We start from the raw sequence: 22,252 nt of genomic DNA, 5'->3' as shown, positions 1-22,252 counted from the left end.
CTTTCACTTCTCTCCTCTTGCAGAGAGAATGAAAAATCCATTTGTGGGACATCTTTTCAGGCTGGAGCCCTACCATGACCAACATTTTAAATTTGGCTTGGCACCCTGTGATTATACTGGTTTTTGGTATTTTGATGTTGCTTATATTAGTGTGCATTTTATATGTTAAAGTTAAACATTTGTATGGGGAAAAGGTATAGGTTTTTTACTCAGAGAGGGAAGGAAGAACAGATTAGCTAAGCATGGAAGAGGTATCTGTGTTAGACCAAGGGGTGGAGTTTATGGGCAATCTATCCGGAAGACATTTGTATTTCGAGGAGTTAGTGGTCTGACATGGTTACCCTTCCTGCCTTCTCTTTCTTCTCCCTCTCGATCTCCTGAGCCGTGTATCAGGAGATTTTTAATGCTTTATGTTTTTAGATATGCTGTAAGCCCCCCAGAGTCCCTTGGGAAAGCCAGCCAAATAGGTGGGGTATAAAGATGATGATGATGATTTATTTATTACATATAGCTGATGTGCATACAGAAACTGTGGAAGAACTTGCAATGTTTATATTTTAAAAAGATCAATAGTACAATTGCAGTACCAAAGATTTTCAGCCATTTGCAGCAGTGTCAGACAATCACACTTGCAAACACTTTCTGTTTGCACTTTCTAAACGGCTAATATTATAGTCCCTTGATGAAACCAAGTTAGCCCATGATATCTCAGACCAAAAAAGCAACATTTGTAAGGGCAGTACAGAATTGACCAAGTGTGAAGGCTGGAGCACTTACAAGCGACACAAACAAAATGTAAGCCACAAAGAGCAATGTGAAGATGTTTCTAAGCAATGGCTACCTTTGTGCCGCAAGGTATAATGTGCATATTGGTTGGTATTCCAAACCATTCTTCTCCATGGCACGTCAAAGCCTGAGAAAGGCTTGCAGTATCACAAAGATGGCTGGGTTGCCAAGTTAAAAAAGCAACCACCACCAAGCCAGCAGCACCCCCTGTATGGCAATCATGTGTGCCAGCTCTCACGGTCCCATTTCTGAGAATCAGACATTTGATGAATACAGTGCAAAGTCTCTGAGGTTTATGAGGCTCTTGCTGATCCGCTGCCTAGGCTTTAAGTTGCACCTCACTGGGCGGCAGCCTATGTAGTTTTCTGCCACATTGCCCCTCCTAGGCAGCATGGAAATCACGTGATTCGGCTTGGACCGGATGGCAGAGTAGTGGTTTGCAGCATAGTCTATGGACCTCAGGTATGTCAGCGAGCCCGTAGAGCTTGCCCAGGAGCCCTGGGAATACAGTGAAGAAAGCGACCGAGCGCTAGATGAAATTGAAGTGGCCTTCCTAGAAATGGGAGATACTTGTTTAGATAGCAGCCTCTGACTGTATAACTTAGTTAAGGACACATGACTTGTGGTGTTGAGGTTTGCACTTCACCCTGGGGTTGTAGCATGGACTTTTGCTGAGGGGTCAAGAGGTGAGGAATCTGAGTCTGGTCCTTCCAGAGGTTAGGGAGAAGTGGTGGGAGGCTGTCTCCAATCTGAGAACAGGACAAGTCAGGTTCAGGGATGCAAAAGTCGGAAAGGGCATTGTGATTCTGCTCTCTTCTCCCTCCAGCAGTTTCCTGTAAGTGGCAATCTCAATATCAAGAGCCATCTTTACATTCAGCAGGTCTTGGTACTCGTGCCGATGGCGAGCCATTTCTTCCTTCATGTTCTGGATCACTTCCTGGAGTCGGGCAATGTTATCTTGGTAGTTAGCAGCTTCAAGATTAAAGTTCTCCTCCATCTCACGCATCTGACGTTCCATGGATTCGTTAGTTCCTTTAAGTGCACCCACTTCACAGGTGAGACTCTGAATTTGCCTGCGGTACTCATTCGCTTCTTGTTTGGGCTGGCACAGGGCATCATTGTTCCCGGCTTGCTTTTATCAGCCAGGATGGACAAGGATCAAGAAGACAGGTGGTTGGTTTCACTCGTCCAAGCAGCCTGTCCGCATCCTAAGAGATAACAGATTGGAATTGATCCCATATAACATGACTAGACAGGAATCTAGCACTCTCCCGTCCCGGCCCTGCTCCCACGGTGGAGTCTACCTCCTTCCAAATCGGAGACCCATGTTCTGCAATTTATCTGGAAGAGAATGGTGGAGTCTTCTCCATTACTAGATGCACGGGGTTAAAACATCTGATCCTTTCCCCTCTTCAGGTCTTTATTCTCTCTCTCTCATATCTCCTGTCTCACTGGAGAGAACCAAGTGCCAGGATCCCACACTTGCAGTCTGTTTTAAGAGGTTAGTGGCAGAGATTCCTCTCCTCTTTTGAGCAAAGTTCGGATGCCCGCTCTGCAGCTTTTAAAGAGAGTAGGGAAGTCTCGGCTGAGGGCGGATCTTGCACCTTCTTCGCCTGTTCCTCTGGCACGATCTGCAGGTCAAAGATATAGTCGATTACATGCTGCATGATTTCCACTTGGCTGACTTTGGTGCCTTGCGGGATCCTCGGCACCGGCTCGCGCAGCTTGGAGTAGCAGTCATTCATGTTGTAAAGGAGGTTCTTGGGCTCCTCCTGAGCCGGGCTCTGGTTTTTTTGTTTTGGCAAGACTCATCATATTTTATCGAAGGCCTGTGCAGCAGGAGTCACTGGCCAAGGGGCTTCGTTCTGTTGCTCGTTCCCTGGGTGATGGTGAAGCTCTGATCAGAGAGGCAGCACGCAGCTTGCTTCCTAGCAGCTCCTGACTGATATGAGTGGGGCTGATTCCTTTCATGGCCATGTATATATTTTAAAAACAGAAATGCTACCTTTGCAGTAGCAAATATTTTCACTGATCATAAAGTTGAGCAGTAGTTTTCCTCCTCTTCCTCTTCCTTTTTAAATTTTTTTAATTAGGTTTTACAGTCATACAATGTTAAAATCAGCATAATCATCTTAAACATAAGAAGAGAAAAGGATGAAATAAAATCCAGTTCTCCCCCCACCCAAGGACTCCCCTCAACTTCCACAGGTGGCCCATTCCCTTTCCTCCTTCTCCTCTTCCACCACCACCTCCCACCAATATCTTCCTGAGGTGAATTTTGCATGGCCCAGCACGTAGAGCATGCTGTCGAATCTCCCAGGGTTGTCCAGCATGTCCTGCCTTCCCCTTCTTCTTCTCAAACTCTTCAGGTTATAAAAAGAAAAGGGTGTTTTGTTCCTGGCTCTAGAGTGACACTCACTTTGTTCAGTGCCTGCATCGGTAGCCCATTGCATTTCTCCATGGTATCCTTCAGAAATGAATTTTTCTGAGTGTAAATTATGAGTCTCTCTTCCATGCCTGGAGAGAGTCCCAGCAGTGTCCGCCTTCTTTTCAACTCCTGAAACCTGGTCATCGTAGTCCCAATGCCCTTCAGGAACTCAATAGTGGGCAGTTGGCACTTCTTCTCCATTTCTGTGTGTCTCACACTGAGACCGGTGATATCCTCCGAGAGCTTGATGATATTTATTTCCTTTTTCTTCTTCATCTCCTTCTCCAGAGCCTCCAGTTTGGTCAGCCAAAAGCGCTGCAGCTCCTCCAGGAAGTTGCGCATCTGCTCAAAAGCGCCCATGACCTTGTTCTTCTCCTCCTCTAGCTCCGCCGGATATGCCTGGCTCTTTCTTCAGTTTCAATTCCATAATCACTTGTCTCTCTTGCACCAGAAACTGGACTATTTGCTTCAACCACTGTGAAGCCTGGTCCAGATTAATCAGTTCATGTTCGCAGTGCTCTTTCGACCTCTTGCAGACAATGCAGATGGGAGCCGTGCAAGCCCTGCAGAAAAGGTGCAAGGGTTCCCCATGTCCCTCGCAACTGGCTCTCCCCACCTGATGGGTTAACTTCTTCTTTCCCCCCAATTTTTAAAATTAATTTTCAACATTTATCACAAACATAACATATAACACACACAACACAAAATATACATTACAATACTAAAGTAAAAAAAACAACAAAAATAATAGACTTATTACTTTTAAAACCCAATTTTAAATACAACGCAATTAACAGATTATATTATAAATGATATTATAGGTCCCATATACCCCCCACTTCACCCCCCAAAAATGTTGTTAAAAAACTATAATCCAAAATATACATAAAAGCTGTATATATGTAAGTTGGGGTTTTTAGTTGCTGTTGCCCTTTTTTCTGAGCAAACGACAGATCAGTCCACATTTGTCACAAGTTGCTGCATTGTTGGAAGTGTGCGATTTCAGTAAGAAATCTCCTGACCAGTAAATTAGCATGAAGAATCTGAGTGTTCAGAGCTTTCAAAATAATAATAATAATAATAACCTGCCCAGTCTCACACACAAACCCCACAAAATTTCTTCTTGTGCAAAGTTTCTTCTTGTTTAATACAGCAATACGATAGTTATTAAAAAGTGGGCTTGCTTTCACTGCCCCCCCTCCCCGGCCTGCAAATTTTGTTTTCATGCCGTTGGAAGAGAATAACAGATTGAGGGCAGAAAGTTGTTTCTGGAAGACCAGTCAAGGCATCTGAAACTGCCTGGCCAGACCCATGTTCCACAGTTTATCTGGAAGAGACTGGTGGGGGACTCTTCATTACTGGATTCACGGGGTTAAAACATCTGATCCTTTCCCCAGTCAAGGTCTTTTCTCTCTCTCTCTTTCTATCTTCTGTACAACTGGAGAGGACCTATGGAATCTATGACGTGTTGCAAGATTTCCACGGCTGACTTTGGTGCCTTGCATGTTAAGCCCCCAAGACCTCCCCAAATAATGACACAATTGATGCCAAATTTAGTTTAAGGTTGTTGGCATAATTTTGGCCAGAATGAAAAATCCAGATAAATGTGCTTGGAATTCTTCAAGTCCAGAATCTGCCTCTTGTGGATCACTTACTGGCTGATTCCAGTGGCTGCAAATGGTTTCTTTTTCTTTTTTTTCTTTTTTCTTTCAAAACCAATTTTTTTTTACAAACATCAAATTCAAAATCCATATTCGTTTTCTAACACAAGCTTATTACAGAGATTACCTAAATTAAAATATATCTAATTGCTCTAGGCTTCCCTTTGCTCTATATAAATACAGCGCAATTAACAAATTATATTATAAATGATATTATAGGTTCCCATATAACCCCACCCCCTTCACCCATGTGTGATTTCAATATTTTACTTCTTCCACCTTGTTGTGTTGTTATAATTTAATAATTATTCAATTGCTTCTATTATTTTCTTGCTTACCCCTGCATGTTTTACACATTCTCTATTAATATTTCAATTCCGGAACCATATTTTTTCATGTTTTCCTTCACTCCATCCAGCTCTCTAACTATTCTCTGATTTGAGTGGCCTCTAATAATTGCCGTCAATTTTGCCGTTTCTACAAACTTGCCGAGTTTGTTTTGCCATTCTAATAGTGATGGGATATTCTGGCAGCTGCTGTTGTGTAAAGGAACAGATTTTTTTTGTCTTTGGGGATGTCATTAGATATTAGGCCGAAAGCTTTCATGAGGTGATCTACAGCAGGGTTGAGCAGGATAATAGCCCGAAATCTTTTACAAAGAACTTGTTGTTCCATGGAACTGTGTTTTTTCCATCATTTACAAAGGAAATGGGGCTGCTGCAGGTGGAAAGATGACTTACTTGGTCATAGGGCACAAATGGTTGGAGCCCCATGGTATTAAAGCTTAAGACACGCCTGCAAGGAGCACTCTGAATGTTCTGCCATTTGGGTGCAATCAAGCTGCAAAAAGTTTTACCTTTCTCTGTCTCTATGTGTTCTGAGGTGTGCATCCTCAGAAAAGGTTGAGCGTTTTAAGTGAGACAAAAGTTATTTGATGGCTGGGTGTGAATTGTGGAGGAGGTTATACATTTTAGATAGATATTTTCCTTTAGGCTGGATTAGAGTTCCCTTTAGTTTTGATATTTCTGCAGCAAACCCTATTTTCCTTGTCTTTCATTCAGTTGGAAGTATTGGAGACAGCCTGTGAAATATATATAGATTTCAAAGCCCTTTCCTCTTAATTAATTAATTTCCCCCTCTAATAACATTTTATATGTTGCCCAAATTCCGTTCATGTTTTTCTTCTTAACGGCAAATGCTTCGATGGGTGAAATGCACCAAGGTTGTAGGTTCCAGGAGATATTTATATTTCATCCATGTTTTATATAAGACCTGAGTTGTGTAGTTGCATCTTCTGTTTTGTGCTATAGGCTGTATTTAGATGTGGTGATTATTGCTTTGGTTTTCCTGATTATTCTGTTAGGGCTTCTGTTATTTTTCCCAATGTTTCTTTCACACGACATTACCTGTTCTGCCAGGGAACTGTGTTTTTTCCATCTTTTACAATGGAAATGGGGCTGCTGCAGTTGGAAAGATGCCTTACTTGGTCATATGGCACAAATGCTTGGAGCCCCATGGTACTAAAGTTTAAGACATGCCTGCAAGGAGGTGTGGGCCAGCTCTGACGCAGAGCACTCTGCATTTTCTGCCATTTGGGGGCAATCAAACTGCAGAATCTGAACTACACACAGGCTAATAGCCCGGTATGCACCATTGAATTTTTTTTGAAAAATCTGTGGGCCTGGTGTGACACAATATCAAATTTCATTGGACAACATTGCTTTTCACACATGCATGCTTCTCTTCCCCCCTTAAAATGGAAGCAAATAAACCAAGATAAGGGGAGGAGGGGAGGTTATCTCTGCTGCTGCTTTCCTAACAAATATTCTCAATTGGTTTGATTTTTTGTTAGCTGCTTTGAGCTTTTCAGAAGGAAAGGAGAGGGAAAGTACAACCAATTTAAATGAACCAATACATAAAGATATGAAAGAAACCCGTTGTTTCTCTATACAATGCTAATGTTACCATGAACAAAACTTTGTATTTATGTTTTGCTTATTTGTTTAGAAACATTGTATGAAGCCCTGCAGCATGCAAATGATCTACAGATGGATGCATTGACTGTTCCCCATTCCTCTCCCTCATCCACGACTAGCGGGACATTTCCCTTACCAATCCCACTTCTCTGTGAAGTTATATCTCTCCATGTGACCGAGATGTGTCCTTCCACATCTGAAGCATGTCCTGCTCCACTACCTTTGGTGTGTGTCTCTTGCAGCTGATGGTGGCTGTCATTTGCATCCCCATAACAGCAACCCAACGGGGAATGTTGGCCCCCTCAATATTGGGGGGATTGAGCCCCCATGGCCAGGATTCAACCCAGATGGGAATGCATTTTATTATCTGTGTTTTCCAATAATTCTTGTTGCTTCCCCACCGCTATCGTCTCCACCAGTTTGCCCCAGATTTGGAGGGGGGAGGGTAATTTATTATATACATAATTTGCTTTCAGACTGCACTTCAAATGTGCAAAAGCATACACTCTGACAGCACCAGAAAAAAACAATAAGGTTAACAGTTTTTACCTGATTGCTCACATTGTGTTAAACACAATGAGCTTCACAAAAAACAGAACATGGAATCTAGAAGGATCCTCAGTTATATGCTAGCACTTGATTGTAGTACTCTGACTCATCAAAAGAAATAGAAATCCAACATAGGCATCACAATTAATTTACTAGTCTCTTCAAGACTGTATTTTCTTTCCAGTGTTTTGGTCTCCTGCTATATATGTAGAAATACACTTTGAGCTAAATAATTTACAGAAAGCCAAAGACAAATAAAAATTAGTTATGCTGGGTAAAAATCGGGGGCTTATAAAAAATAAAATTTTCTACATAGCTTCTGTTGGGTTGAAATAATGACAGACAGGTAGCGAGTGTCATCTGGGAGGCATCTCCCGAACATGTGTTGGGGAGTCCCTTTTATTGAATATTACAGCATTGCCACATATGTGCTTGTTGCTGATTGGTTAACACAAATGCATTACAAGGATTGCATATAAGACATTAATCATCAAGGGATAAAGGGAACACAGAATTAGACAGGCATAAAGGCCTCCTATGGGGCTGCTGCGGTTGGAAAGATGCCTTACTTGGTCATATGGCACAAATGGTTGGAGGCCCATGGTATTAAAGTTTAAGACACGCCTGCAAGGAGCACTCTGAATGTTCTGCCATTTGGGGGCATTCAAACTGCAGAATGTTTTAGCTTTCTCTGTCCCTTTGTGTTCTGAGGTATGCATCCTCAGAAAAGGTTGAGCGTTTTAAGTGAGACAAAAGTTCTTTGATGGCAGAGTGTGAATTGTGGAGGAGATTATACATTTTAGATAGATATTTTCCTTTAGGCTGGATTAGAGTTCCTTTTAGTTTTGATATTTCTCCAGCAAACCCTATTTTCCTTGTCTTTCATTCAGTTGGAAGTATTGGAGCCAGACTGTCAAATATATATGGATGTCAAAGTCCTTTCCTCTTAATTTATTAATTTCCACCTCTAATAACATTTTATATGTTGCCCAATTTCCCTTCATGTTCTTCTTCTTAACGGCAAAGGCTTCAATGGGTGAAATGCACCAAAGGGTTGTAGGTTCTAGGAGATATTTATATTCAATTTATGGTTTATATAAGGTCTGTATTGTGTGGCTGCATCTTCTGGTAAGGTGTTGGCAAGGGATTGAATCTTGGTTTAGAAAAGGAGTAAGGACACTTCTATTGAAGGGTTTTGGAATTCCCTGCTGCGAGTAACACAGGTGCATCCTCCGCAAATTTGGAGTGTGTGCAGTAACTGAAAAGTTCATTAAGGGCAGGGTGTGAGCTGTGTGGCTGTACCACCTGAAGGCATGTTTGAAAGTGAATCCATTTTGGTGTAGGAAAGGGATGAAGCATAGATATTGATGATGTATGTAAAGAAACTGTGGAGAAACCTGCAATTTTTTATTTGAAAAGGAAAGATAGTACTTGAGCAGCAGCTATGAAGAGGAAAGCAGAAACTGTGGGAAATCCTGTAATTCTATTTACCTAGCATAGAGGAAGGGGGGTGGGATGGTGGGGGGCTGTGGAAACCACCCTTCTGCAAATGGCACCAATGACGAAGCCGGGAACTCGGCCTGCTTTGCTCTAGGCCTCATTAGCAGCAGAAGAGGAAGAGGAAGGAAGGGACGGAGCAGCCAGCTCTGCTGCTTTCCAAGCAGAGCACCCTTTCTGGCTGTTAGGATCCCCTCCTCTTCTTTGTTAATTGATCCCTGAATGCACCTCCCTAATGACTGCGCCAGATGTAGCACTGCCTTTCACTTCTCTTCTCTTGCAGAGAGAATGAAAAATCCAATTTTTTTAATTTCAAAACCAATTTTTTTTTACAAACATCAAATTCAAAATCCATATTCATTTTCTAACATAAGACTACCTAAGACATAGATTACCTAAATTAAAATATATCTAAATAATCTAGGCTTCCATTTGTTGTATGTAAATACAAGACAATTAACCAATTATATTATAAATGATATTATAGGTTCCCATATACCCCCACCCCCCGTCACCCATGTGTGATCCCAATATTTTACTTGTTCCATCTTGTTGTGTTGTTATAATTTAATAATTATTCAATTGCTTCTATTATTATTTTCTTGCTTATCCCTGCATGTTTTACACATTCTCTATTAATATTTGAATTCCGGGACCATATTTTTTCATTTATTCCTTCACTCCATCCCACTCTCTAATTATTCTCTGATTTGAGTGGCCTCTAATAATTGCCGTCAATTTTGCCATTTCTACAAACTCGCCGATTTTGTTTTGCCATTCTGATACTGATGGAATTTTCCCTCCCTTCAGTTTTTTTGCAATCAATATTCTGGCAGCTGCTGTTGTGTAAAGGAATAGATTTTTCTTGTCTTTGGGGATGTCATTAGATATTTGGCCGAAAGCTTTCATGAGGTGATCTACAGCAGGGTTGGGCAGGATAATAGCCCAAAATCTTTTACAAAGAACTTGTTCCATGGAACTGTGTTTTTTCCATCATTTACAAAAGAAATGGGGCTGCTGCAGGTGGAAAGATGCCTTACTTGGTCATATGGCACAAATGGTTGGAGCCCCATGGTATTAAAGTTTAAGACACGCCTGCAAGGAGCACTCTGAATGTTCTGCCATTTGGGGGCAATCAAACTGCAGAATCTGAACTACACATCTGAACTTCCCATTCCTCTCCCTCATCCACGGCAAGCCGGCCATTTCCTTTGCCAGTCCCACTTCTCTGTGAAGTTATATCTCTCCATGTGACCGAGATGTGTCCTTCCACATCTGTCGCATGTCCCGCTCGGCTTCCTCTGGCATGTGTCTCTTGCAGCTGATGGTGGCTGTCATTTGTATCCCCATCACAGCAACCCAATGGAGGATGTTGGCCCCCTCAATATTGGACGAATTGAACCCCCATGGCCAGGATTCAACCCAGATGGGAATGCATTTTATTATCTGTGTTTTCCAACAATTCTTTCTTAATTTTTTTTATATTATTTTTTCCCCAATGCAAAATCATAACAAGAATTAGAAACATTAAATTCAAAATAATACTGTACAAACAAGAAAGAAAAACAAAACATACAAAAAAGAAAAGAAAAACAAAGTAAAAAACACGACAAAAAAGCATACATCTACAAATATAACCATAACATCATTTTTTATTTTTTTTCAAGCGGCACACCCAAAACACACACACACACACACACACACACACACACACACAAGCTTCAGTGCTTCTTAAAAACAACAGGAGAAAAGGGGGCATGGGATATTGGCAATTTCTCAAATCATTCACCCCATCCCCACCACAATGCATGGGTTTTTTAAGACCAGGAGAAGGGAACACGTTGTCAAATAAATACATTGCATAATCCACCATTTGCACAAGTCGTACGGCAGGGTTTGCCAGCTGTTTTGGCAAATTTTCGGCTGCTGAGCGGGTGGCCAGACCCTCTGGCCATGTCTCTCCCGTGCCTGCGAAGACAGAAATAAAAAGTGCATACACACCCAACTCTTCTGTTCCCAACGGATCTTGAGAAAAGACCTAGTTGGATTATCCAAGCCTCGAAAAAGCCCCATAGAGATGAGAAAGGAATTTTGAAAGATTGGCACTCTCCCCAACTTCCACCTTCAGCACCTTGTGCTTTTCAAGGGAGAAAAATGACAGCCATGGGGCTTTGTGTGGGTCTCAGAGGGGGAAGATATCTCAGTTGAAGAACTTCTCAAGTTTTCTCAGAAGCAGCCTGAGGTCGCATAACCCTACTTTTAAAAACGCCGGCCAGTTCAATGTTACTAGTGCAAACATAGCCACAGCTATGCAGGAGGAGAAATCCTATTTAATTCAATGGGGTTTGCTCCAGGATAATAAGAGGCTTTAGGAATGCAACCTCAGGTTTTGGGGTTGTTGCTTTTTTGTTTAGTTTTAATAAACTAAAAAGTTTTATTTAAATAGTTTTAGCTTTCACTAGCTCCTGTTTTCCGAGCCAACAGAACTGTCCACAAAACTCTTTTAAGATCTGCAGGGTTGACTGACAAGAATGCCAAGAAGATCCTTAGAAAGAAAATGCAATGAAGGCATTTGTGCACACTGTTTCTCGTAATAAACATAAGATGGATGGATTAGGACTTTGGACGCAGTCAGCCTCCTGTTGGCGCATGGAAATTGCCAGGTGGGTGCAGATTTCTCAGCCGTAAAGGAAAAAATACGTCGCGCCTCCAACCAAAACCAACATTTCCCCCCTTAAAGCCTGCACTGCGATTCTAATCCGCATTGCAAACAGACCAAACAAACCCTGAACACTCAACCAACACACAGCTTCCCGTTAATTTGCACGTTATTCTTTTTAACCAAAAATAAATAAATCTACTTGCTTTCGTTTAAAATATATTTCTTGCTTAATTACAAAGGGAGGAGGGAAGGGAGATCATAAATATATAATCTCCCCAGATAACAGGAATTTGAGGGGGGCACGGGAATTACAGTTCCCTTATTAGTCCCCAAGAACTCAGGAAATTTTAAGATGGGGGTCAGGAGGAAGATTATCCCAGCTGAGCAGGCAAAACTTCCAGCTGTTTGTCAGCTGGTGTGCTTCCCAAAATGCCTTGCACTTTCCAGCCTGCATATAAGGGCATCTTCAGGTCTCGAGTTCGAATCCAGGGCCTCATGGAGGCCGGGCAGTGCATCCCAGAAGGGCCTAAATCGCTAGACCTGAAGCACCGAAGTTTATCTGGCTCAGGGACGAGGAACCTTTGGCGCGCCAGGTGTTGCCGAACTACAACTCCCATCAGCCTCTGCTGCCAGGGATCATGGGAACTGTAGTTCTGCAGTATTTTTCAGGCTCAAAGGCTCAGTGAGCTTGGCCTAGCTTTATGGCGTCATGGATTCCGCTTGGATTAAACCCCGGCTGATGGCGCTTGGGATTTTGCACAAAGCCCTGCGTTTGAACGTCGCTCCACCGACTTGCAAACTCTGCCCCATCATCTGACGCCTGCACGGAGAGGTCGCTTTTCTCCCCACCAAGAAAGTGCAAGTGCACCTCCCTTCTCCGGTTTCCCAAAGGACCCTGCACAGGAGTCCGGATCCGACGGGGTGAAAACGGGAGCCTCAAAACTCTACGGCGTTTTCCGAGGGAGGGAGCAAGGCAACTTTGCAACCAAGGCAGGCAGCGATGCTGTGCAGGCGTTGAGGTCCAGCCGGCATCAACCCGTAGACCAAGGAATCGCAGATATATCATCATTCTAATCTAATCAATACATACATATACACATATTGACTTTCTTACTTTGTTCTAAGACCTCAAAATTTTTACTCTTACTGTATTGTTGTATCCAATGTAGATTATTTCCATCTCTGTACTTTTTTACACCATTTTTCTTTTTCTTTAACCCTGTAAAGCATTATTCATTACATACCGATATGCTTACTTCAGAACAGTGTTTTTTCATATGCTCTTTAGCCAATCCCCATTCTTTTAATAATTTCTGGTCCAACTGTCCCCTTATGAATGCTGTGAGTCTTGCCAGATTTATATATTCACAAAATTTGATTTGCCATTCTTTCATTGATGGAATTTCTATCCCTTTCCAGTTTTTTGCTATAAGTATCCTGGCAGCTGTCGTTGCATAAAGGAATACTTTCCTTTGATTGTTGGGAATATTGTTTGTGATTATACCTAAAAGGAATGCATCCGATTTTTTTACTGAAAGATATTTTAAACATCTTTTTGATTTCTTCATAAATTTCATTCCAGAATTGTTTAATAGGTCGGCATTCCCACCACATGTGAAACATTGTTCCTATTTCTTTTTTGCATCTCCAGCAGGTATTTGATTTTAATTTGTAAATTTTAGCCAATTTTACCGGAGTTAAGTACCATTGGTACACCATTTTCATGAAATTTTCTCTGATTGTATAACATGCCGTAAATTTAATATCACATTTCCATAATTTATCCCATTGGTCCAGCCGAATTATGTATCCTATATTGCATACCCATTTAGTCATAACTTCTTTTACTTCTTCATCCTTTAAGTCCCATTCTAATAATAAATTAAACATTTTGGATATATTCTTTTTTGAGTTTTGTCATACTACTTTTTGTAATTTTGATTTTTATTTTTCAAATCCTATTTCTTTATCCTGATTGAATATTTGGGCAATTTGGTGATATTGCAACCATGTGGTGCAGCATTGGGTCACCTCTTCGTATGGTCTTAGTTTTAATTGGCCCTGTTCCTCTTTTAGGAGCACCTGGTATGTCGCCATTCTTCCGATCGTATTTTTCTTTTTAACCGATATTACTTCTAACGGTGATTCCCACCATGGGGTTTTCGGTTCTAACAACCTTCTATGTCTCACCCAGACCTTATATAATTAATTTATAATTACACGACTTAGAAATTCTTTATGTACTGCCACTTTGCCATATATAAGATAGGCATGCCAACCGTATCTGTTGTTCCATCCCTCCAAGTCTAAAAAGTCATTATAATCTTACTTAATCCAGTCTCTGATCCAACTAAAGCATGCTGCATCATAATATATTCCCAGGCCTTCCACATCTGTCGCATGTCCCACTCGGCTACCTATGGTGTGTGTCTTGCAGCTGATGGTGGTTGTCATTTGCTTCCCCATAACAACAACCCAACGGTGGATGTTGGCCCCCTCAATATTGGGGGAATTGAGCCCCCATGGCCAGGATTCAACCCAGATGGAAATGCATTTAATTATCTGTGTTTTCCAATAGTTCTTGTAGCTTCTCCACCACTATTGTCTCCACCAGTTTGCCCCAGATTTTTTTGGGGGGGTTAACATTCCAATTTCTCCTCCATCTTTGCCTCGCTGGCCAGTCCCATTTCCTTGGCACTGTGTGGTCAAGTTTCTCCATGTGACCTAGATGTGTTCATCTACATCTGTCGTATGTCCCACTCGGCTGCCTGTGCCCTGTGCCTAATTAATTGTTTGGTCCCATAGGCTGGCTTAAATTGTGGTTTAAAAAACTGAGGATTTTGCTCTAGTTTGCTCTAGTTAGAGTTGACAATCATTCTGGTTCCTTCCTCTTGGTTAAAAGTTGTTTATTTGTTTGGAAACCTGTTATGATGAGAGGAATAAATATAATAAAGGAGGAATAAATCAATCTTGGTGTAGAAAAGCCCAAAAAACTGTGCAAAACCCTGTAATTCTATATTAGAAAAATAGTACCATTGAAGTAGCAAATATTTCCACTGACTGTAAAACTTAGTTAACGACACATGGCCTGAGGGGTTGAGGTTTGCGCTTTCCAAGCAGAGCACCCTTTCTGGCTGTTAGGATCCCCTCCTCTTTTTTGTTAATTAATCCCCGAATTAATCCCTAATGACTGCGTCCCTAGTGATTGCACCTCCCTAATGACTGCGCCAGATGTACCACTGCCTTTCACTTCTCTCCTCTTGCAGAAAGAATTAAAAGCCAGATAAATGTTCTTGGGATTCTTCAAGTCCAGAATCTGGCTCTTGTGGATCACTTGCTGGCTGATTCCAGTGGCTGCAAATGGTGTCATTGTACCTCCTAACGGAGGCATTCCTGGCTGAGAGGAATGCAAATGCACCCTCAGCAAATGTGGAGTGGTTGAAGTAACTGAAAAGTTCAGTGCTGGCAGGGTTTGTGTTGTGTGGCTGCAGGGTGTTTGCAACGGATTCAGTCTGCTTGGAGAAAAGGAATGAGAAAGTACATGAAGATTGTGGAAAAACTTGGAATGTGTCATAATGCAAAGTACTAATATTGCCGTAGTAAAAGAAGCCAAGCTAAGAAGAGTCACTCAGGATATTCAGGATTGAACCACACACCATTAGTGGAACATTTTTTCAGGATAGAGCCCTACCATGACCAACATTTTAAAATTGGCTTGGCACCCTGTGCTTATACTGGTTTTTGGTATTTTGATGTTGCTTATATTAGTGTGTGTTTTATATGTTAAAGTTAAACATTTGTACGGGGAAAGGGTACAGGTTTTTTTTCCTCAGAGAGGGAAGGAGAAACAGATTAGCTAAGCATGGAAGAGGTAACCGTGTTGGACCAAGGGTGGAGTTTATGGGCAATCTATCCGGAAGACATTTGTATTTCGAGGAGTTAGTGGTCTGACATGGTTACCCTTCCTGCCTTCTCTTTCTTCTCCCTCTCGATCTCCTGAGCCGTGTATCAGGAGATTTTTAATGCTGGATGTTTTTAGATATGCTGTAAGCCCCCCCAGAGTCCCTTGGGAAAGCCAGCTAAATGGGTGGGGTATAAAGAAGTTGATGATGATTAATTTATTATATATAGCTGATGTGCATACAGACACTATGCAAAAACTTGCAATATTTTAGAAAGATGATTACTACAATCACAGTTGCAAACACTTTCTTTTTGCACTTTCTAAATGGCTAATATTATTGTCCCTTGATGAAACCAAGTTAGCCCATGATTTCTTAGAGCAAAAAAGCAACATTTGTAAGGGCAGTACAGAATTGACCAAGTGTGAAGGCTGGAGCACTTAGACGTGACGCACACAAAATGTAAGCCACAAAGAGCAACGTGAAGGTGTTTCCATGCGATGGCTAACTTTGTGCCGCAAGGTATAATGTGCATATTCTTCTCCATGGCACGTCAAAGCCTGAGAAAGGCTTGCAGTATCACAAAGATGGCTGAGCAGCCAAGTTAAAAAAAACCACCACCACCAAGCCAGAAGCACCTCCTGCATGGCAATTATGTGTGCCAGCTCTCACGATCCCATTTCTCAGAAGCAGTCATTTGATGAATACAGTGCAAAGTCTCTGAAGTTTATGAGGCTCGTGCTGATCCGCTGCCTAGGCTTTGAGTTGCACCCCACTGGGTGGCAGCCTATGTAGTTTTCTGCCACATTCCCCCTCCTAGGCAGCATGGAAACCATGTGATTCAGCTTGGACCGGATGGCAGAGTAGTGGAATTCCCTCTCCTTGTTCAGCTTGTGGAAATAGTCTGCCCTGTGGTTGGCAGCATAGTCTATGGACCTCAGGGATGTCAGGAGCCCGTAGAGCTTGCCCAAGAGCTGTGGGAATACAGTGAAGAAAGCGACTGAGCGCTAGATGAAGTTGAAGTGGCCTTCCTACAAATGGGAGATACTTCTTTAGATAGCACCCTCTGAATGTAAAACTTAGTTAAGGACACATGACTTGTGGGGTTGAGGTTTGCACTTCACCTTGGGGTTGTAGCTTGGACTTTTGCTGAGGGGTCAAGAGGTGAGGAATTTGAGTCTGGTCCTTCCAGAGGTTGGGAAGAAGGAGGGGGGAGGCTGTCCCCAATCTGAGAACAGGACAGCGCTTCCTTCTCTTACCTCCTCGTTCAACACACCCTTATAACATGCAGTGAATCTTCCCTCCACAGCCTTTCGCAGTCATTTTGATATTTCTCCAGGAAACCCCATTTTGTCTTGTTTTTCATTCAGTTGGAAGTATTGGAGCCAGTCTGTCAAATATTTATAGAATTCAAAGTCTTTTCATCTCAATATATTATTTTCCCCTCTAATAACATTTTATATGTTTCCCAATTTCCCATCATATTTTCCTTCTTAACAGCAAAAGCTTCGATGGGCAAAATGCACCAAGGAGTTTTAGGTTCCAGTAGTTTTTTGGGGGATGCAAAAGAGGAATGCAAGAGAGGATATTCTGTCTGATTATATCCTTTTCCAACTTGAGTTAACAAGTTCCACAATTTAGCAGAGTAACATTCCCCCTTTTTAAAACTTGCAGCGGATGCATTTGCTCAGGCTCACTAAAGCCTCTATATTAACTGTTCTGGTATTTTCCCCTTTTTCCCTCATAAAAGATAAGACACGACACAGTCTTCTATAAAAGTATAAAAAGGTTTACTCACACATGCTGTTTACAATCGGATCCCAGAAGGCAGACTTAGCTTAGAAAAGTAACATCTACTTGGAAACTATTCCATAAGAAGACAGTCCTTTTGTCTTGGCTGGAAGCCAAGAGGGCATCTTTGGCTAAGCAGATGTTGTTTCTTCGGTGCATGTGGAGAAAGAGAGAGAAATGGCTGCCCTGCCCTGTGCTTATGTCTTTACCATATTTTTTCATGTATTTCTTCACTCCATCCCACTCCCTAATTATTCTCTGATTTGAGTGGCCTCTAATAATTCCATATTCAAAAGTATCCACACATCATGCAACAGAATTCCCAACTTTATAACCAGTTGTGCTTGTTGTCCCATTCAAGCAACTCAATTATTGTCTTTCTTTCACTTAACAAAAAACCTCCATCACTGGTTCTCTAGACCAAGATAGTTGTTTCCTGGTCCTAAATATTTTACATTGAACTGTTTCCTTAATTGTTGTGCAAACTCCTTTTCCCCAAGAATTCTTGTAGCTGCCCCATTGCTATCGCCTCCACCAGTTTGTCCCAAATGGGGCGGGGGGTATTAACATTCCAATTTCTCCTCCATTTTGCCTCGCTAGCCAGTCCCATTTCCTTGGCACTATGTGGTCAAATTCCTTGATGTGACCTAAATGTATTCATCCACATCTGCCATACGTCCCACTCGGCTACTTGTGCCCTGCACCAAATTTATTGTTTTGTCCCATAAGCTGGTTTAAGATGTGATGATAAAACAAAAGATTTTGCTCTAATTGCCAATCATTCTGGTTCCTTCCTCTTGGTTAAAAATTGTTTATTTGTTTGGAAACCTGTTATTAGGTCCTGCAGTATGCAAAAAGATAAAATCAAATGTTTCCCCTTCGCTCTCATCCATCTTCGCCTCACCTGCCAGGGGTGGCCATTCATATTTGTCGCATGTCCCTCGCTGCTAACAGGGCCCTGGGCTTCCCACGGCTGCTGGTGACAGTCATTTGCAGCCCCATAGCAAGAGCCCGGCAGTGGGGGATGCCGGGCACCTCAATATTGGGGGAACTGAGCACCCTGTCTAGAAATACTGAGGGGGCTGAAGCCCTGGGTGGCCAGGAGGTCTGGTCAGTGTGCCCTGCCTTGTACCTGCAGTCCGTGATTCCGACCAACGGAGGCAACAAGTCCTCAAGCAGAGATTTAGCTCTTCTGGGATCAGTAGATTCTGCAAATAGCAAGGGGCTATTAATGGTTTTGCGCCATAGGCTGTATTTAGATGTGGTGATTATTGCTTTGGTTTTCCTGATTATTCTGTTAGGGCTTCTGTCCCCCCCCCCCATGTTTCTTTCACACTACGTTACTTCTTGTGCCATGGAACTGTTTTTTTCCATGTTTGACAAAGGAAATGGGGCTGCTGCAGTTGGAAAGATGCCTTACTTGGTCATATGGCACAAATGGTTGGAGCCCCATGGTACTAAAGTTTAAGACATGCTTGCAAGGAGCACTCTGAATGTTCTGCCATTTGGGTGCAATCAAACTGCAGAATCTGAACTACACATGGGCTAATAGCCTGGAATGCACCATTGAATTTTTCTTCAAAAGTCTGTGGGCCTGGTGTGACACAGTATCAAATTTCATTGGACAACATTGCTTTCACACATGCATGATTCTCTTCCACCCTTAAAATGGAAGCAAATAAGTCAAGATGAGGGGAGGTTATCTCTGCTGCTGCTTTCCTAACAAATATTCTAAATATCTAAGGGTTCATTTTGACACAGGAAGATGTGCTGTTCTCTTCTTCACTCTAGTTCATCATGGTGAAGGCAATCTTGGGGCCCCTACCTGGCCCCGATGACAAAGGTGGTTCCGATAGATTGCGAACCACCTGAAAGAGTCTCCTGCTGCTGTTTTCTGCAGATGCAATAGAGGCGCTGAAGAAAGTTCTCTTTGCCGTCGCCACTTGGTAGGCTCAATGTTGAGCTCTAACCCAGTCCGATTCAGAGTGAGTTTTCCGCCACCGGCGCTCTAGCCATTTCAGCAATTGTTTCATCACCCTCAGCTCCCGGGAAAACCACGGGGCTTCCCAGGCTCTATGCAATCAGAGAGGACGCTTTGTAACCAGACAGTCAATAGCCCTGGTTAATTCCGTATTCCAACTAGGGAATCAGCTGAAAGGCCATCAACATGGGATAAAACATCCCCTACCACACTCTGGAAACCACTTGGATCCATTAAGTGGCAGGGGTGGACCATCCGAATTGGTCCCACCTCCCTGCAGAGGGAAAGGGTCATGGAGAAGTCCATTTGCACCTGGAAGTGATCTGACCATGGCACTTCTTTTGTTTCACTTTTACTTAATGTCAGATCACCAACATCCATAGAGGTCAACACCAGGTCTAAGGCATGTCCGCGGCTATGAGTTGGGCCAAACTTATTCAGGGACAGCCGCATGGAGGCCATGCTTTCCACAAAGTCCCGAGCGGCCCCTTGTAAGGTCGTGTCGGCATGGATGTTAAAATCGCCTAGGACAACCAAGCTAGGTGTCTCCAGGAGAACATCTGCCATGACCTGAAGCAGCTCAGGCAGGGAATCCTTGGTGCAGCGGGGAGGTCGGTACACCAAAAGGAATCCTGTACTGCCCCTATTGCCCAGCTTCCAGAACATGCACTCAGAGCACTGGGTCTTCCCAATAGGACGCCTGGTGCAAACTAATGACTTCCTAAAAATCACTGCAACCCCCCCTCCCCGCCCACATGACCTGGGTTGCTGTGTGTAAGAGAAACCTGGTGGACAAGCAGCAGCTAAGATAGGCCCATCTGTTTCATCCAACCAAGTCTCTGTTACACATGCCAGGTCAAGTCCTCCATCCACAATCAGGTCGTGGATGGCAGTGGTCTTATTCATCATTGACCTGGCATTGCACAGCAACACTTTCAGGTCATGTGGGTTTCCCTTGCTGATTCCAATATCCTTCTGGTCAAGACCAGACCCAGAGGGAGGGATAGTCCTCAGACAATGACTAAACCTACCTTCTCGGTAATGAGATGGTCTGGTCTTAGCGTAGCTCTTCCTCCTGCCCGTGATCACTGAGATCGGGTGTCCCGGTGCTTCTGCCCCTGTGGAACCTGCCCCAGCCATTCTGTTGGCTGAGGCCCATTCCCAGGCAGCCCTGACCCTTTCCCCTTAAAAAGCAAAATACAAACTATACAATAGCCTAACAAAATAGTAAAAGTAAAAACAAAGCCAAAAACAATTGTACTAAAATAAAACTAATCCCCACCCCAGCTCAACATTTATCCAAACAAAATTAAAAAAACATTAAAATATATAAATAAAAACCACCGTTCACAGTGCAACAATGTAAAAATGCTTTTAAAACATTTTAAAATATGTAAAATCATTTTTGACATTTGCTGCAGCAGCAGCAGTGTCCTGAGGCCTCGCTGGAGCCTCTTAAAGCTGTGGTGGTGAGTGTGGGCTCCGCCCCCTATGCCCGATGGAATTGGCCTGCAGGAGGGAGCGGCCTTCCCCAAAACTCGCAATGGCAGCAGCAGCAATGTGTGAATTCTTTGATGAGATATAACACTTGACCAGTAACCAAAATTCATTCCGTGCTCCAAACATTTATTTGGCTTTTCATTCTGTCAGAATGCATCTCTTGTAACTTCAATAATGGAAAGCATTCTGTGGTTACCAATCTTGTCATATTCCTCTTCTTCCTCCTCCTCTTCATCTCAATATTCCAGTGGTTCTTCCTCTCCCCCCCCTTGCCTTTAGAGAAAAGGTCTGGGTCATCTGAAAAATCTACCTGTAAGACAGAAGTCACTGGCTTCTTATGTGGCCTGTCTCTGTGTTCTGAGGTGTGCATCCTCAGAAGAGGTTGAGCACTTTAAGTGAGACAAAAGTTCTTTGATGGCAGGGTGTGAATTGTGGAGGAGATTATACATCTTAGATAGATATTTTCCTTTAGGCTAGGTTAGATTTTCCTTTAGTTTTGATATTTCTCCAGCAAACCCTTTTTTTCTTGTCTTTCATTCAGTTGGAAGTATTGGAGCCAGCCTGTCAAATATATATATATATATATGAAGGGGCCAAGCAGCATAAGAGTGTATTTTTGGACAAGCTCCACTACACACAGTAAGGTCTTTATCCAAGTAAGCCCTAAATGGGTGGCCTTTGTCAGATTTCTGGATTGCATGGATAACTCCCTTGTATATATCTTTTTTTTTTTTTACTGCTTGGTGTACTTTATTTAGAGAATTACAAAATTTACAGAATATACAGAATATGAAGGCTCTTGCTGACATTTGGTGAGATGGGCAGGTGGCTCATATTTCAATTCTGCACCTCTTTCTTGCAATCCCTTGTATATTCTAAAATAGATGGTCACTGACAGGTGGACTAGGGGATGCAAGCAACCACACTCATCACACTGAACACGGTCAATGAGCGCAGCGGGAAGAAGCTGGCTTTTCAGCTATTTCACATCAGTTTTCCTGTTCTTGAAAGTCCCCTTCCCCCCAAGAAAATGATGTTTAAAAAACTATAATCCAAAATATACAATCTGCATATCTGCAAAGGTATTCTTTGCTGCCCTTTTTTCTGAGCAAACGGCAGATCAGTCCACATTTGTCACAAGCTGTGGGAATGTTGGAAGTGTGCGATTTCACAGTTCGGATGCCCGTTCTGCAGCTTTTAAAGAGAGTAGGGAAGTCTTGGCTAAGGGCGGATCTTGCCCCTTCTTCGCCTGTTCCTCTAGCACGATCTGCAGGTCAAAGATATAGTCGATGACGTGCTGGAAGATTTCCACTTGGCTGACTTTGGTGCCTTGCGGGATCCTCGGCACCAGCTCGCGCAGCTTGGAGTAGCAGTCATTCATGTCGTAAAGGAGGTTCTTGGGCTCCTCCTGAGCCGGGCTCTGGTTTTTTTGTTTTGGCAAGACTCATCACATTTTATTGAAGGCCTGTGCAGCAGGAGTCACTGGCCGAGGGGCTTCATTCTGTTGTTTGTTCCCTGG

The 22,252-nt window shown here is 42.7% G+C and overlaps 2 protein-coding genes and 1 pseudogene across 5 annotated transcripts in view; 1 reads left to right on the top strand and 2 right to left on the bottom strand.

Annotated features, from left to right (window-relative positions):
- The window catches only part of LOC128406444 (probable G-protein coupled receptor 34), a 228,847-nt gene that overhangs the window by 177,160 nt on the left and 29,435 nt on the right, over positions 1-22,252 (top strand). The gene's annotated exons all lie outside the window — the stretch shown is intronic.
- Positions 1,466-2,531, bottom strand: LOC128406967 (vimentin-like). Its single transcript, XM_053374864.1, has 2 exons — positions 2,391-2,531; positions 1,466-1,918 (listed from the first exon to the last, which is right to left on the bottom strand). Exons 1-2 carry the CDS (start codon positions 2,529-2,531, stop codon positions 1,466-1,468), a joined length of 594 nt encoding a protein of 197 aa, XP_053230839.1.
- Positions 2,982-3,857, bottom strand: LOC128406966 (zinc finger protein RFP-like; annotated as a pseudogene).

The sequence above is a fragment of the Podarcis raffonei genome, chromosome Z, assembly GCF_027172205.1.
Source record: "Podarcis raffonei isolate rPodRaf1 chromosome Z, rPodRaf1.pri, whole genome shotgun sequence".
In the NCBI taxonomy this organism is placed as follows: Eukaryota; Metazoa; Chordata; class Lepidosauria; order Squamata; family Lacertidae; genus Podarcis; species Podarcis raffonei.
This window is presented reverse-complemented; position numbering and strand designations above follow the sequence as displayed.